This window comes from Mercenaria mercenaria, chromosome 16 (genome assembly GCF_021730395.1).
Source record: "Mercenaria mercenaria strain notata chromosome 16, MADL_Memer_1, whole genome shotgun sequence".
NCBI lineage: Eukaryota > Metazoa > Mollusca > Bivalvia > Venerida > Veneridae > Mercenaria > Mercenaria mercenaria.
Genome location: NC_069376.1, coordinates 11,580,327 through 11,595,387, shown reverse-complemented (window position 1 = coordinate 11,595,387; position 15,061 = coordinate 11,580,327). Strand labels below are relative to the sequence as shown.

Sequence of the window (15,061 nt, the reverse complement as noted above, 5' to 3'; positions counted from 1 at the left end):
TTTTACGAAGGTAAACTCATTATGCAATCACGTAAGCAGATCCAAATGAAATCACATATTTACAATGAGGCCTTCAACAAGGTACAAAGTATTTTAAAAAATGCATATTAAAACAATACAATATCCAAAAAAAAGCAACAAAAAGTAAAATCGCATTTGATCTGAGCTCCTGTAGCATAATGATTATGTAGTGCAGACTTCATCAAAAATGTTGGGGTTTTGTGTAACTGTATTTGAAAGAGTTCACATTCGCTGCATTTCGGATAATAACTGGTATAGTCAAGTCAAGTCAAAAACCTTTTATTTCACTCATTTCAAGAATACATGAATAATTGAGGTATAGAATTCCACACTTTCATTGATAACAATTTGAAAGATTGTTTCATATAATCTGAATTGAGTCTCAAATGAGTAATTCAACCTTGGGAATTAGATCTTAGGTTGTAAAACGGAGTCCGCAATTTTCACTGTTTGCCTTGTTTTCGGTGCTTCCGAGGGATCTACTTTTCAGATTTTATTGTTTTCGGAAACAGTAATCAACTGATTAATATATTCTGGGGTGGAACCATGCAGAGCCTTAAACGTCATTACAGCTATTAGTAATTAATGTCTGTTTTCGACCATGCAGAGCCTTAAAAGTCATTACAGCTATAAGTAATGTATGTCTGTTTTCGACCATGCAGAGCCTTAAACGTCATTACAGCTATAAGTAATTTATGTTTGTTTTCGACAATGCAGAGCCTTAAACGTCATTACAGCCATAAGTAATTTATGCCTGTTTTCGACCATGCAGAGCCTTAAACGCCATTACAGCTATAAGTAATTTATGTTTGTTTTCGACAATGCAGAGCCTTAAACGTCATTACAGTCATAAGTAATTTATGTCTGTTTTCGACCATGCAGTAATTTATGTCTGTTTTCGACCATGCAGAGCCTTAAACGTCATTACAGCTATAAGTAATTTATGTATGTTTTCGGCAGAAAGCCATTTCAGTTCTTTAAGCATATTAACCGAAGAAGTTAACAAAGGTTTTGCTAATATCCATCTAGCAATATTTTTCTGAAACACCGATACTTTTGAAAAGTATGTTTTGGGAGCATTACACCAAAATATCACCGTAGTCAATAATCGGAATGATGTATTTGTTTCACTTCTAGTGTAAGAAATTTTGAGATCTTTCTTAGAAGTGTAAATTTGTTAGATAATTTTTTGCAGACATCTTCTATGTGAACATCCCACTTTAAATGCTGATCGATATGTACACCTAAAACTACTTCTTAATGTGCGACAAATTTTATACGACAGTTATTCACTGTTAGCTTCAAAGAGGCAGAATGTCTTATTATTTCTTCTCGTCTTTTCAAGGAAAAATAAAACAAATATAAGTTGAACATACCTATAACTTTCATAAGTTGTAACAAAACTAATAATATAATGATATAAAATGTTTTATTAAATGTTGAGTAAAGGTAAGAATTACCTGCTCTCATTCTTTCATAATTAGGACTGGACTGCATTAAATCGTCTGCTGCTGCCTGTATCAGAGAAATGTTTACATTTATTTTTTCCATGATCAAGCGCTTATATAAATCAAGTTAGTGCTTTTCAAATTTGGTGATTCCATTTTAAACAAGGCAGTCTGAATGACAGCTAAATCCCCCGCCACTGCTATGGATAGTGAAAGGGTAAAACCTTTGATTTTAGCTGTGACCTTGACCTTGAACTGACATGGCTGACTCATGAATTCTGCACAACGTCTTGATGAGGTGATCATTTGACCAAAGTTTCATGAAAATCCTGCAATGGGTTTAGGAGATACAGAGCTGAAACCTTTGACCTTCAGTTGTGACCTTGACCTTGAGTTGACATGGCTGACTCATGAGTTCTTGATGAGGTGATCATTTGACCCAAGTTTGATGAAAGTCCTTCAAGGGGTTAAGGAGATACAGAGTGGACACCAAATGGAAGGCTCAAACCTTCGACCCTTAGTTGTGACCTTGACCTTGAGCTGGCATGGTTGACTCATAATTTCTGCACATCGTTCTGATGAGGTAATCATTTGACCCAAGTTTTATAAAATTCCTTCAAGGGTTTAGGAGATATAGAGCGGACACGAAATGGAAGGCTCAAACCTTTGACCTTCCGTTAGTGACACTGACCTTGAGACGACATGGCTGACTCATAAGTTCTGCACATCGCCTTGATGAGGTGATCGTTTGACCCCAAATTTGATGAAAATCCTTCAAGGGTTAGGAGATATAGAGCGGACACAAAATGGAAGGCTCAAACCTTTGACCCTAAGTTGTGACCTTGACCCGGCATGACTGACTCATGGGTTCTGCACATCGCCTTGATGAGGTGATCATTTGACCCAAGTTTTTTAAAATTCCCTTCAAGGGGTTTAAGAGATATAGAGCGGACACAAATGGAAGGCTCAAACCTTTGACCTTGAGTTGTGACCTTGACCTTGAGCGGCATGGGTGACTCATGGGTTCTGCACATCGTCTTGATGAGGTGATCATTTGACCCAAGTTTTATAAAATTCCTTCAAGGGGTTTAGGAGATATAGAGCGGACACAAAATGGCAGGCTCAAACCTTTGACCTTGAGTTGTGACCTTGACCTTGAACCGACAAGGCTGACTCATGGGTTCTGCACATCGTCTTGATGAGGTGATCATTTGACCAAAGTTTCATGAAAATCCTTCAAGGGGTTTAGGAGATATGGACCGGACACGATTTTGTTACGGACGGAAGGACGGAAAGACGGACGGAAGGACGGACGCAGACCATTCCTATAATCCCTCCGCCACGGCGGGGGATTAACAAAATGCTCAATAGTATCACGATAGTAAATAAGAACGATAGATTTCAGCTGTTACGCAACACTGACTTTGAAAAAACAAAACTAAATACAATGTAAATAGTATGTACTTATTATATGTCATAATTTTAAATCCCAATCCAAATTCCGTCATTTTACAATTTATAATAATATCATAATCCTCAGTATTTTAATATCACCTGTTCAATAGCGCTAATTTGGTTTTATACATAATTATATTTCCAAATCCAAATATATTTATGTCTGTATTTCATTTGTGTTGATATTTTATACTTCATATTATTTAAACAAACTTATCTAGCCAAATATGTTGAACTTTTCAATAAATACTAAGAACTGTTACATGTTATTTGGTATAAATGTCTTGCATCCCGTACAGGATATAAAAAACCCTCGAAATATGGATATCAATCAAGTTTAATGACTCAGTCTTTATTCATTTTTTCTCGAAATGGAAATTTTCATATCACCCTCTCAAGAATGCAATAAAATTTTACCTTACTAATGTTTCCACTACGCCTGGCCTCGATTTGAATCTGAGCTGACTGTTTTCTTTCCAGCTGATAAAGTATATCTTCTCCTTTACGTTCTAAATGCTTTTCAATTTCTTTTCCTTTCTGATTTAGTCTCCCTTTTGATTCCAATTCTACCACTCTTAAAGTCTTTTTAATTTCTATCTCTTCATGCTTAAGTCCCTCTTTTGAGTTGACTTCTGTCACTCTCAAATTCTCTTTGCTTTCTCTCTCTTTCTGATCGATCTTCTTTGCAGATTCGATTTCTCTCATCCTAAGCGCTTCCTTGATTTCTTTCTCTTTCTTCTCGAGACTTCCTATTGAGTCGATTTCAGTCTTTCTCAAATCATCTTTCATTTCAACCACTTTCTGCGCAAGTTCATCTTTTATAGTTGAACCTATCACCTTTATCTGTTTTTCACTTTCATCAGTTTTAACTACAATTTCAGTCGTAGCGTCAACTATTCTCTGTTTAAGATTCTTTTCCTTCTCTTCGATTGCATCCATTGCAATACGACGGACTTCCATTTCATCTGTAGTTGTTATTACAAACTTTTCCTGCTTTAGCTGTAAATTAATTATAAAATATCTGGAACAATTTATCTTTATTATAGCACTCAGAGCAACAATAATACTTACCGAGGCAGTCTGTAAGAGAACTAAATTCCCCGCCACCGTTATGGATAGTGAAATGGTAAACCTTTGACCTTTAGATGTGACTTGACCGTGAACTGGCATGGCAGACACATGAATTTTGCACATCATCTTGATGACGTGATCATTTGACCAAAGTTTCATGAAAATCTTTCAAGGGGTTTATGAGATACAGAACTCAAACCTTTGACTGACTTGAGACCTTGACCTTAAGTTGACATGGCCGACTCACGAATTCTTGATGCGGTGATCATTTCACCCAAATTTGATGAAAATCCTTCAAGGGGTTTAGGAGATACAGATTGGACACAAAACTGGAAGGCTCAAACATCTGACCCTATATTGAAAGCTTGACCTTGAGCCGGCATGGCTGACTCATAAGCATATCGTCTGATGAGGTGATCGTTTGACCCAAGTTTTATAAAATTCCTTCACGGTGTTCAAAAGATATAGAGCGAAAAAAGAAATGGAAGGATAAAAACCTTTTACTCGAGTTATGACCTTGATCTTGAGTTGGCATGACTGACTCAAGAGTTCTGCACATCGTCTTGGATATGTTTATCATTTGACACAGGATTCATATGAATTCTTCAAGGGGATTAGGGAATAAAGAGCGGACACAGAATGGAAAGCTTAAACCTTTGACCCTAAGTTGTGACCTTGACCTTGATCCAACATGGTTGACTCATAAGTTCTGCATATTACATTGGAGATAATCATTTAAGGTGTTAAGGAGTTTTGGAGATACATAGCGGACACAAAAGGCTCAAAAGTTTTACCCTTAAATGTGACCTTGACATTGAACTGGCATAAATGACTAATGGATTCTGCACATTGTCTTGATGAAGTGATCATTTGACAAAAGTTTTATAAAATTCCTTCAGGGAGTTTAGGAGATATGGAGCGGATATAAGATGGATGGCTAAAACTTTTGACCTTGATTTTGTGACCTTGACCTTGAGCCGACAAGACTGACTTATAAGTTCTGCACATTGTCTTGATGAGGTGATCATTTGATTTCCCAAGTTTCATGAAAATCCTTGAGGAATTTAGAAGATATGGAGCAGACACGAAAGTGTTTAGGACAAATGAAGGACAGAAGGGCGGATGGACAGCGACCATTCCTATAACCCCTATCACTCGTGACGGGGGATTAAAAAATAGCAGAAGCGCGGAACTTAAAATAACACAAAACCTATATTTGCATGCTGAAAGAACATAATATGCATGTATTACATATTCATTATGAAAATCCAGGAATTTGAAATCAGGAACTCAGTTTGCTTAGGGAATATTACCTCAAGCAGTTTCTTGACCGCATTTTTAGATTCTTGTCTATCTTTGATTTCTTTATCATCTTGCAGCAATTCTATCATATCATCTATATAATTTGCAATGTCTGTGTCCTCTACTTCCATATTGTTACAATGAAATATGCGTTTCTGTGTTTGAAGTACCTGCAATACATTAACAAATCAACAAGGCTTAGAAACATTATTTACACAAAACGTTTTCTATCACAAATGTTGAAGTCATGAACATTGCATTTAGTATGTGTATGTAAAACAGAACAGGACAGAACTGAACAAAAAGAAGACTTTACTAAGTCTAGCAGTAGTACATCGCCTATTATTCACGAAAAAAAAACAGTACTAATTTACCAGTCATAAATGACCTCCATATCAAATGTGATCTTAGTAGAAAGCATTCTCTAGTCATTTACATTGGTGAAAGTTAGAAAACTGAAAATACTGAAGGTCCAAAATACGGAATTCCGTCATAATACGGAAAACTTTCACCCATACATTAAGTAAAAAGTTCTACTGTTCTGGGTCAATATGACCTTGACTTTTGACATACAAATCTCAAAATCATTAGGAGTTGTCTGCTCGTGATGATCAGCCGCCGTATAAAGTTTCGTGATCCTAGTACCAAGCGTTCTCAAGTTATTGTCAAACAAGAGCTGTCACTAATGGTGACAAATGCCCCCACAGCACCTTGACCTTTGACCTGGTGACCCCAAAGTCAGTAGGTGTGGTGTACTCAATAAGTACTATCAGCATGTGAAGTTTGAAGGTCCTGAGTGAAGTGGTTCGCATGTAAAGTGCCTTCATGCAAAAAGTTAATGTTGGCCCCTGTGACCTTGACCTTTGACCTGGTGACCCCAAAGTCAGTAGGGTTGGTGTACTCATAAAATACTATCAGCACGTAAAGTTTCTGGATGAAGTGGTTCGCGAGGTGTGGTGTACTCAATAAGTACTATCAGCATGTGAAGTTTGAAGGTCCTGAGTGAAGTGGTTCGCGAGTAAAGTGCCTTCATGCAAAAAGCTAACGTTGGCCCCTGTGACCTTGACCTTTAACCTGGTGACCCCAAAGTCAGTAGGGGTGGTGTACTCAATAAGTACTATCAGCATGTGAAGTTTGAAGGTCCTGGGTGCAGTGGTTCGCGAGTAAAGTGCATTCATGCAAAAGTTAACGTTGGCCCCTGTGACCTTTGACCTGGTGACCCCAAAGTCAGTAGGGGCGGTGTACTCAATAAGTACTATCAGCATGTGAAGTTTGAAGGTCCTGGGTGCAGTGGTTCGCGAGTAAAGTGCCTTCATGCAAAAAGTTAACGTTGGCCCCTGTGACCTTGACCTTTGACCTGGTGACCCCAAAGTCAGTAGGGGTGGTATATTCAATAAGTACTATCAGCACGTGAAGTTTGAAGGTCCTGGGTGCAGTGTTTCGCGAGTAAAGTGCCTTCATGCAAAAAGTTAACGTTGTGACGAACGAACGAACGAAAGAACGAACTAACGAACGAACGAACGAACGGACCGACAGTTGAAAACTAATATGCCTCCCTTTGGGGGCATAAAAATGGTTTTACCGGGTTACTGTGACCTTGACCTTTGACCTACTGACCTCAAAATCAAAAGAAGTCATCAGATGGTCATGATCAACCTTTCTATTAAGTTTTCTCCGGAAAAGGTTTAACTATTCCCGGTCACTTCGACCTTGGTTTTTAATCCACTAACCTCAACATAAAAAGGGGTCATTTGCTGGTCATGGCCAACCTCCCTATCAAGATCCTAGGCCCAAGTATTCTTGAGTTATCATCCGGACACAGATTAACTATTCCGTGTCACTGTACCCTTGACCTTTGACCCACTGACCTTAAAATCAATTTGGGTCACCACTGGTCATGATCCTTGACCCAATCGTTTTTGAGTTATCACCCGAAAACCGATTGGTGTGCGGACAGACCGACCAACCGACCGACATCTGCAAAACAATATACCCCTCCTTCTTCGTAGCGGGGAGAGGGCATTATAAAGAATATGATACAAAAAATCATTTTCAATGAGATAACTTTAACACTGTAGGTGACTTTACGTCGGGCGTAAAAATTTCAAGTGGGCGCAGCCAGAGTAAAATTATGTGGTGCGATGTTTAATCTCAGGAGTGCATAAAAGTATTCAAATACAGATTTACTCTAAATTATTTCGATTCTAACAGCACTGCAAGATGAAATATCATGAAAGTGTTGAGCCGTATATGTCACAGACCAAACATATATCACGAGTGAAAACTTCGACCGGAAAGATCACACGTGTGATTATGTGTGATATATGTGCGATATATTCGATCGAAAACAGAACACACTTATACGTATACGATGGACTTTCAGAGGCAAACTAAAACAAATATCTCACATGCAGAAATAGGCAAAAGAAAAAGAAATCTTCAACGAATACATCAAATTATCATCAATTTAGAAAGAAGGTTATTTTTAAAACAATCAAATGTTAATGACACATCTCAGTTATGTCACATAGAATCTGCTAATGCTAGATTCACAAGGCCGACCAAGCTGATCGTTTCCAAATCATTGTTCAAGAACTGAACTATCCTGCTCGGGAGTGTGCTCGGGATGATCAGTCTTATTTCTTCAATTTGCATGTATGTTTGATCAATTAAAGATCGAAGGGTTCAGAAAGTTCTCGGCTGCGTTCGTGTGGCGGTCGGTTGGCTGTCGAGTTAACACTGACAAGACATTGGAGGATAGTCAGTAAGGCTAACAGTAAGAACAAAACCTATGCCCAAACAAGAGTGCCAGAAAGTCACAATATACGCCATTCACATCAAATTTATTTACACTAGCACCTGTATTTGCAAAAATGGATTTTTCGTTTTCTGGTTAATTGCAATTCTTCTTTTTTTAAGTAAAAAAAAACAACTCCTTACCACCTATACCTCAAGATATATATACAAAAAATGAAAATAACATCAAAGGGAAGTAATTCTAAAGAAGGGACATCCCTTACAGAAGCAAGCCTCTGTGGCGTACATGCTGCGTATTTGCTGTGTATGTGCCGCGAACACAGTAGTACGCCAGAGGAGTACATTTTACATACACCGCATGCCGCGTACATGCCGCGTACTATTTCGAAGAGTACACAGCATGTACGCAGGAGGTCACTAGTACACTTCAAGTACGCAGCACAGACTCTTAAAATTTAAGGAGTACACTGCATGTACGCAGGAGGGACTTGTACAAAGAAATAGTACACTGCATGTACACCGCAGATACTTTGAAATTTGTGCAGTGCACTTCATATAAGCGGGAAAGACTTGTACAATTTCTTTTGGCATTTATACTTAGTTTTCTTTTATAAGTTAAAGTCTGAAGTAAACTTCATATAAGCGGGAAGGACTTGTTCATTTTCTTTTGGTGTTTATACTTAGAATTTTTTTAGATAAAAGTCTGAAGTACACTTCATGCAGGAAGGATTTGTACATTTTTTTTTTTTTTGGAAGCAAGAACTTGATTTCCGAGTAACTTTTATCTTAATAGCAAACAATAGTTCAGATTATTCTGAACAATGAAAATTTGCCAAACTATTTGCAATGTTCATTTGTGAAGCTTACATCTAAGTGATTTCTGAGCTGCACCTTGCATACAGTGTAAAATATATTCTTTTTCATTTTGAATTAATCCTGGAGCTTTCTAACTTGGATAATTAAAAAGCCTTATTTGAACTTTGTTGCATTACATTTTGTAATACATGAAATAATTACCAAGATAATGCCTCAACAGCGCCCGAATGAGAATAATTAATAGCTCTCACTGTTATTTGAATACTCTTAAGCAAAACACAATTCTATCATGTTTTATAAAGGCTTTAATGCTCATAATGTTAACTCATTAAGGCCTCACCAAATTAAAAAGTTGTTCATCGCATTTGCCGCTCGTATATTTTCAGAATGTTTTTGGCTTGCGCTAGCCCAATTGGAAAAAAATCAATCCAAAAATCTTTGATTCGCTACTTTTTACGGACGTAAAAGTGTTTAATGCTTATATAATTCCAGTCCTAGATTGTTCTCAGATGAATTTTAATCAAAATAAATACATACTACGCACACATCGTCTATAATAAATCATAACACTTATATTTAGTTGCATTAAAGTTGTTTCCCCTTGATGCAGTTACGCCATTTTCTTCAAATGTTTATCAAATTACATGCTACAAAAATCAATTTATTTCATTGAAAACTGAATAAAGAAAAGCATACTAATTTATTTGATAGCATCAATCTACATTATTTTGGTAAGGGTAAATACTTATTGATGCATGTCACTTATCTGTTTTCTGTTTTTCCTGTCCAAATGATCTGCATTTGCATACAAAAGTTGGTGGGGTAAGGAATTTACATTACGAGTTGTTTTCAGAACAGTTTCGATTTTCAGATTTTCCAATCATTTAGTAGACTAATGTTAATGCACGTTAATCTCCATTTCAGACTTTAATTGAGACTTCGTTTGAACAAATTTAATATATTATGAAGGTTTAAAGTAAGAAAAAGAGCTGTACATATGACATCATGCTCGACTTTTCTGAATCAGAGCTTTGCCAGTAAAAGGGGCATAATAGTCAGAAGTTTTGAAAGTACAGAGCTATTGGCCATTATATAAAACTTAATTAAAAATATTCTATGTTAAAAAGGGGCCTAACTCTGTCTAGATGCAGACTTAAGAGTATTGTTTCTCCAGGTGTAGACTTCGACAGTAAATAACTGTTCAAAGTTTCAAATCAGAAGCTTTAACAGATCACTATAGTAACACTCACATAGATATTTGATGTATCAAAAACTTCGTAAAGTCAGCTAAGAATGCTACATTTTCATAGCAGTAAATATTCAAGTCACATATGTATGTGATAAGTATGGTGTAAGGTTATGCATTGTTGTTTATTACATATTTTCTAACAGCATTTTCAAAAGCATGCATTTTTTTATTACAGTGTACTGTATGACAATGCTATTACTTTTTTCACGAGTTCGCTTTGTTGTGCGTCTGCAGGTTAGATTTTCTCAATCCCTGAGGGCGTACTTTTTAATTTAAAGGCTAACATTCTATTTTAAGGTTTTTATTAGTCAGTCGGGAGCCAAATGAAGACAAATATATTTCTTCGCTCTTCTCTCGCTCCTGATTTTCTCAAAAACCTAAAAAAATATTTAAATTATTTTTTCGCTCGCCGCCTCAATTTTTTCAGAAAAAAATCCGATGAACAACTTTTCAATTTGGTGTGGCCTAATGTTAACATTTGTACATATAATCACACATTCTATTGTTTAATTTCTATAAAAACAAACAAACAACAAGAAATGTCACAGTAGATGACAAATGCCCCCGAATAAGTTATTGAGTGGAACAGGAATTTTGTCAAATTCTGAATTTTGTTTGATTTAGAAAAGACTGCACATGCACGGTAAAACCTGTACACAGCAGTTTTGCCACAAGAGTACACAGCATGTACGCCACAGGAGTATACAGCATGTATGCAGCAGGAGTACACAGCATGTACGCCACAGGAGTATACAGCATGTATGCAGCAGGAGTACACAGCATGTACGCCGCAGGGGTAGTACACTGCAGGCTCATTTGCATGTGAAAAGTGTATGTGCCGCGTACATGCTGCATACTATTTCTCCGGTGTACTTCCCGCGTACTAGATTCCTCCAGCGTACTTCCTGTGTACTATGTAGTCCACAGCATGTACGCAGCAAGTAGTACGCGGCAGAGCTCATTTGCATGTCAAAAGTGTACTACAAACGTACTATCTGTGTATGTGCGGTGTATATCCTGCGTACTATTTAAAGCCTTTGATTTCAGTACACATCATGTAGGCGTCAAATTCGCTGTATGTACACAGCAAGAGTACGCGGCAGACCATTTTCTTCTGTAAGGGATGCGCTAAGGGGTGTTAATCTAAAAAAAATCTAAAAAAAATACCCCCACCCCACCTCAAAAGAAATGTGAGTCCACACATTAATCCCTACCAGGTAGAGATAGGTCAAAATACACCTCACAATTGGATGTAGCATGTATGTTGTACTTCACCAACACTAGTACCACCACTACCACCAACACTAGTACCAGTACCATCACCACTACCACTACCACCGCCACTACTACCAGTACCACCACCACTACGACTACCACCGCCAATACTACCAGTACCACTACCACTTCCCACGCCACTACTACCAGTACCACAACCACTACCACTACCACCAACACTAGTACCAGTACCATCACCACTACCACCAACACTACTACAAGTATCACCACCACTACCACTACCACCGCCACTACTACCAGTACCACCACCACTACCATCAATACTACTACAAGTACCGCTACCACTACTACCAACACTAGTACCAGTACCACCACCACTACCACCAACATTAGTACCAGTACCACCACCACTACCACCAACACTAGTACCATTACCACCACCACTATCACTACCACCGCCACTATTACCGTACTAGTACCACTACCACTACGACTACCACCGCCACTACTACCAGTACCACGTCCACTACTGCCAGTACCACCACCACTACCACTACCACCTACACTAGTATCAGTACCACCACCACTTCCACTATCACCAACACTAGTACCAGTACCATCACCACTACCACCAGCACTAGTACCAGCACCACTACCACTACCACCAGTATCATCACCACTACCACCAACACTAGTACCAGTACCAACACCACTACCACTACCACCAACACCACTACCAGTACCCCCACCACTACCATTAACACTTGTACCAGTAACACCACCACTACCACCAACACTAGTACCGGTACCACCACTACTACCAGTACCACCACCACTACCACCAACACTACTACCAATACCACCACCACTACCATTACCACCGCCATTCATACCAGTACCACTACCACAACCACCGCAACTATACCAGTACCACCACATTACTACCAGTACCACCACCACTACCACCGCCACTACTACCAGTACCACCACCACTACCACCAACACTACTACCAGTACCACCAACACTACTACCAGTACCACCAGCACCACTACCACCAACACTACTACCAGTACCACCACCACTACCACCACCACTAGTACCAGTACCACCACCACTACCACTACCACCACCACAACCACCACCACCACCACTACCACCGCCACTACTACCAGTACCACCACAACTACCACCAACACTAGTACCGTACAGTACCACCACACCTACCACTACCACCGCCACTACCACCACCACTACAACCACCATCACCACTACCACCGCCACTGCTAACAGTACCACTACCACTAGTACCAGTACTACCACCACTACCACTACCACCGCCACTACTACCAGTAACACAACCTCTAGCACTAACACTAGTACCAGTACCACCACCTTTAGCACTAACACTGGTACCAGTACCACCACCACTACCACCAACATTACAACCAGTACCACCAACACTAGTACCAGTACCACCACCCCTTCACCAACACTAGTACCAGTACCATCACCACTACCACCAACACTACTACCAGTACCACCACCACTACCACCAACACTAGTAGCAGTACCACCACCACTACCACTACCACCGCCACTACTACCAGTACCACCACCACTACCACCAACACTAGTACCAGTACCACCACCACTACCATCAACACTAGTACCAGTACCACCAGCACTACAACCAGTACTGCCACCACTACCACTACCACCGCCACTATACCAGTACCGCCACCACTACCACCAACACTAGTACCAGTACCGCCACCACTACCACCGCTACTACTTCCAGTACCACCACCACTACAGCCAACACAAGTACCAGTACCACCACCACTACCACTATGACCGCCACTACTACCAGTACCGCCACCACTACCACCAGCACTAGTACCAGTACCACCACCACTACCACTACCATCGCCACTATACCAGTACCGCCACCACTACCACCAACACTAGTACCAATACCACCACACTACCACCGCTACTACTACCAGTACCGCCACCACTACCACCAACACTAGTACCAGTACCACCACCACTACCACCGCTACTACTACCAGTACCACCACCACTACCACCAACACTAGTACCAGTACCACCACCACTACCACCAGCACTACTACCGTACTTCACCAGCATTACCACTACCACCGCCACTACTACCAGAAGATCAAAGTCCCATTTTGGTACACAAAGCCAACATGTGGTCCAAATTTAAAGGCTGTAGCTTGAGAAATGTGAAAGTAGGTCACTAGCTCAAAATCAAGGTCACATTTCATTTCAAAACACAAAGCTATGCGTTTGTTCCAAATTTAAAGCCTGTACCTTCAAAAATGTGAAAGTAGGTCACTAGGTCAATAACAAGGTCAAAGTTTGTTTCGGTACACAAACCTATGTATGTGGTCCAAATTTGAAGGCTGTAGCTACAGAAATGTGAAAGGTCACTAGGTCAAGATCAAGGTCAACTCATGTCAAAGTTCATCTTGCCACTTAAAACAATACATGTGGTCCAAATTTGAATGAAGATTCTAAGTTTTCCCTATTTAAGTCTATAAGAACCATGTGACCCCCAGGGTGGGGGCCATATTTGACCCAAGAGGGATAATTTGAATAAACTTGGTAGAGAACCACTAGATGATGCTACATTACAAATATCAAAGCCCTAGTCTTTGTGGTTTGGACAAGAAGATTTTCAAAGTTTTTCCCTATATAAGTCTATATAAACCATGTGACCCCCAGGGCGGGGCCATATTTGACCCTAAGGGAATAATTTGGACAATCTTAGTAGAGGACCACTAGATGATGTCATATACAAAATATTAAAGCTCTAGGACCTGTGGTTTTGGACAAGAAGATCAGAAACCGTTTAACTCTTCCTGGCAAATGTGACCTTGACCTTTGACCTAATGACCTCAAAATCAATAGGGTTCATCTACTGGTCATGACCAACCTCACTATCAATTTTCTTGACAATAGGCCTAAGCGTTCTTGAGTTATTGCCCAAGAACCATTTTACTGTTCCTGGTCACTGTGACCTTGACCTTTGACAAACTGACCTCAAAATCAGTAGGGGTCATCTGCTGGTCATGACCAACCTCCATATCAACATTCATGATCCTAGGCCTAAGCGTTCTTGAGTTATCATCCGGAAACCGTTTTACTGTTTAGGGTCACTGTGACCTTGACCTTTGCTATACTAACCTCAAAATCAATAGGGGTCATCTGCTGGTAATGACCAACCTACCTATCAACTTTCATGATCCTGAGCTTAAGCGTTCTTAAGTTATCATCCGGAAACCGTTTTATTAATCAGGGTCACTGTGACCTTGATCTTTGACATACAGATCTCAAAATCAATAGGGGTCATCTGCTGGTGATGACCAACCTCCCTATCAATTTTCATGATTCTAGGCCAAAGCATTCTTAAGTTATCATCCGGAAACGGATTGGTCTACATACCGACCGACCGACAGACCGACCGACCGACATCTGCAAAACAATATACCCCTCCTTCTTCGAAGGGGGACATAAAAAACATTAAACGTAATGTATAATTATATGCTACCGGTACTTACCCTTGAAAAAGCATCATTGCCATCAATTCTACACTGGATATGTTGATGGAACTCTATGTTATTTATGAGCAGGTGTAACAAGCCAGAACAGTCAAACTCAGTTGCTTTTGTCTTGTGT

The 15,061-nt window shown here is 39.6% G+C and overlaps 1 protein-coding gene across 1 annotated transcript; it reads right to left on the bottom strand.

The window, feature by feature from the left end:
• Positions 1-769: 769 nt before the first annotated feature.
• Positions 770-12,294, bottom strand: LOC123541421 (keratin, type II cytoskeletal 2 epidermal-like). The gene is made up of 6 exons (XM_053527492.1): positions 12,072-12,294; positions 11,785-11,915; positions 5,309-5,467; positions 3,342-3,923; positions 1,482-1,536; positions 770-813 (listed from the first exon to the last, which is right to left on the bottom strand). The coding sequence occupies exons 1-6, from the start codon at positions 12,292-12,294 to the stop codon at positions 770-772; spliced, it is 1,194 nt and encodes a 397-aa protein (XP_053383467.1).
• Between the last annotated feature and the right edge of the window lie 2,767 nt (positions 12,295-15,061).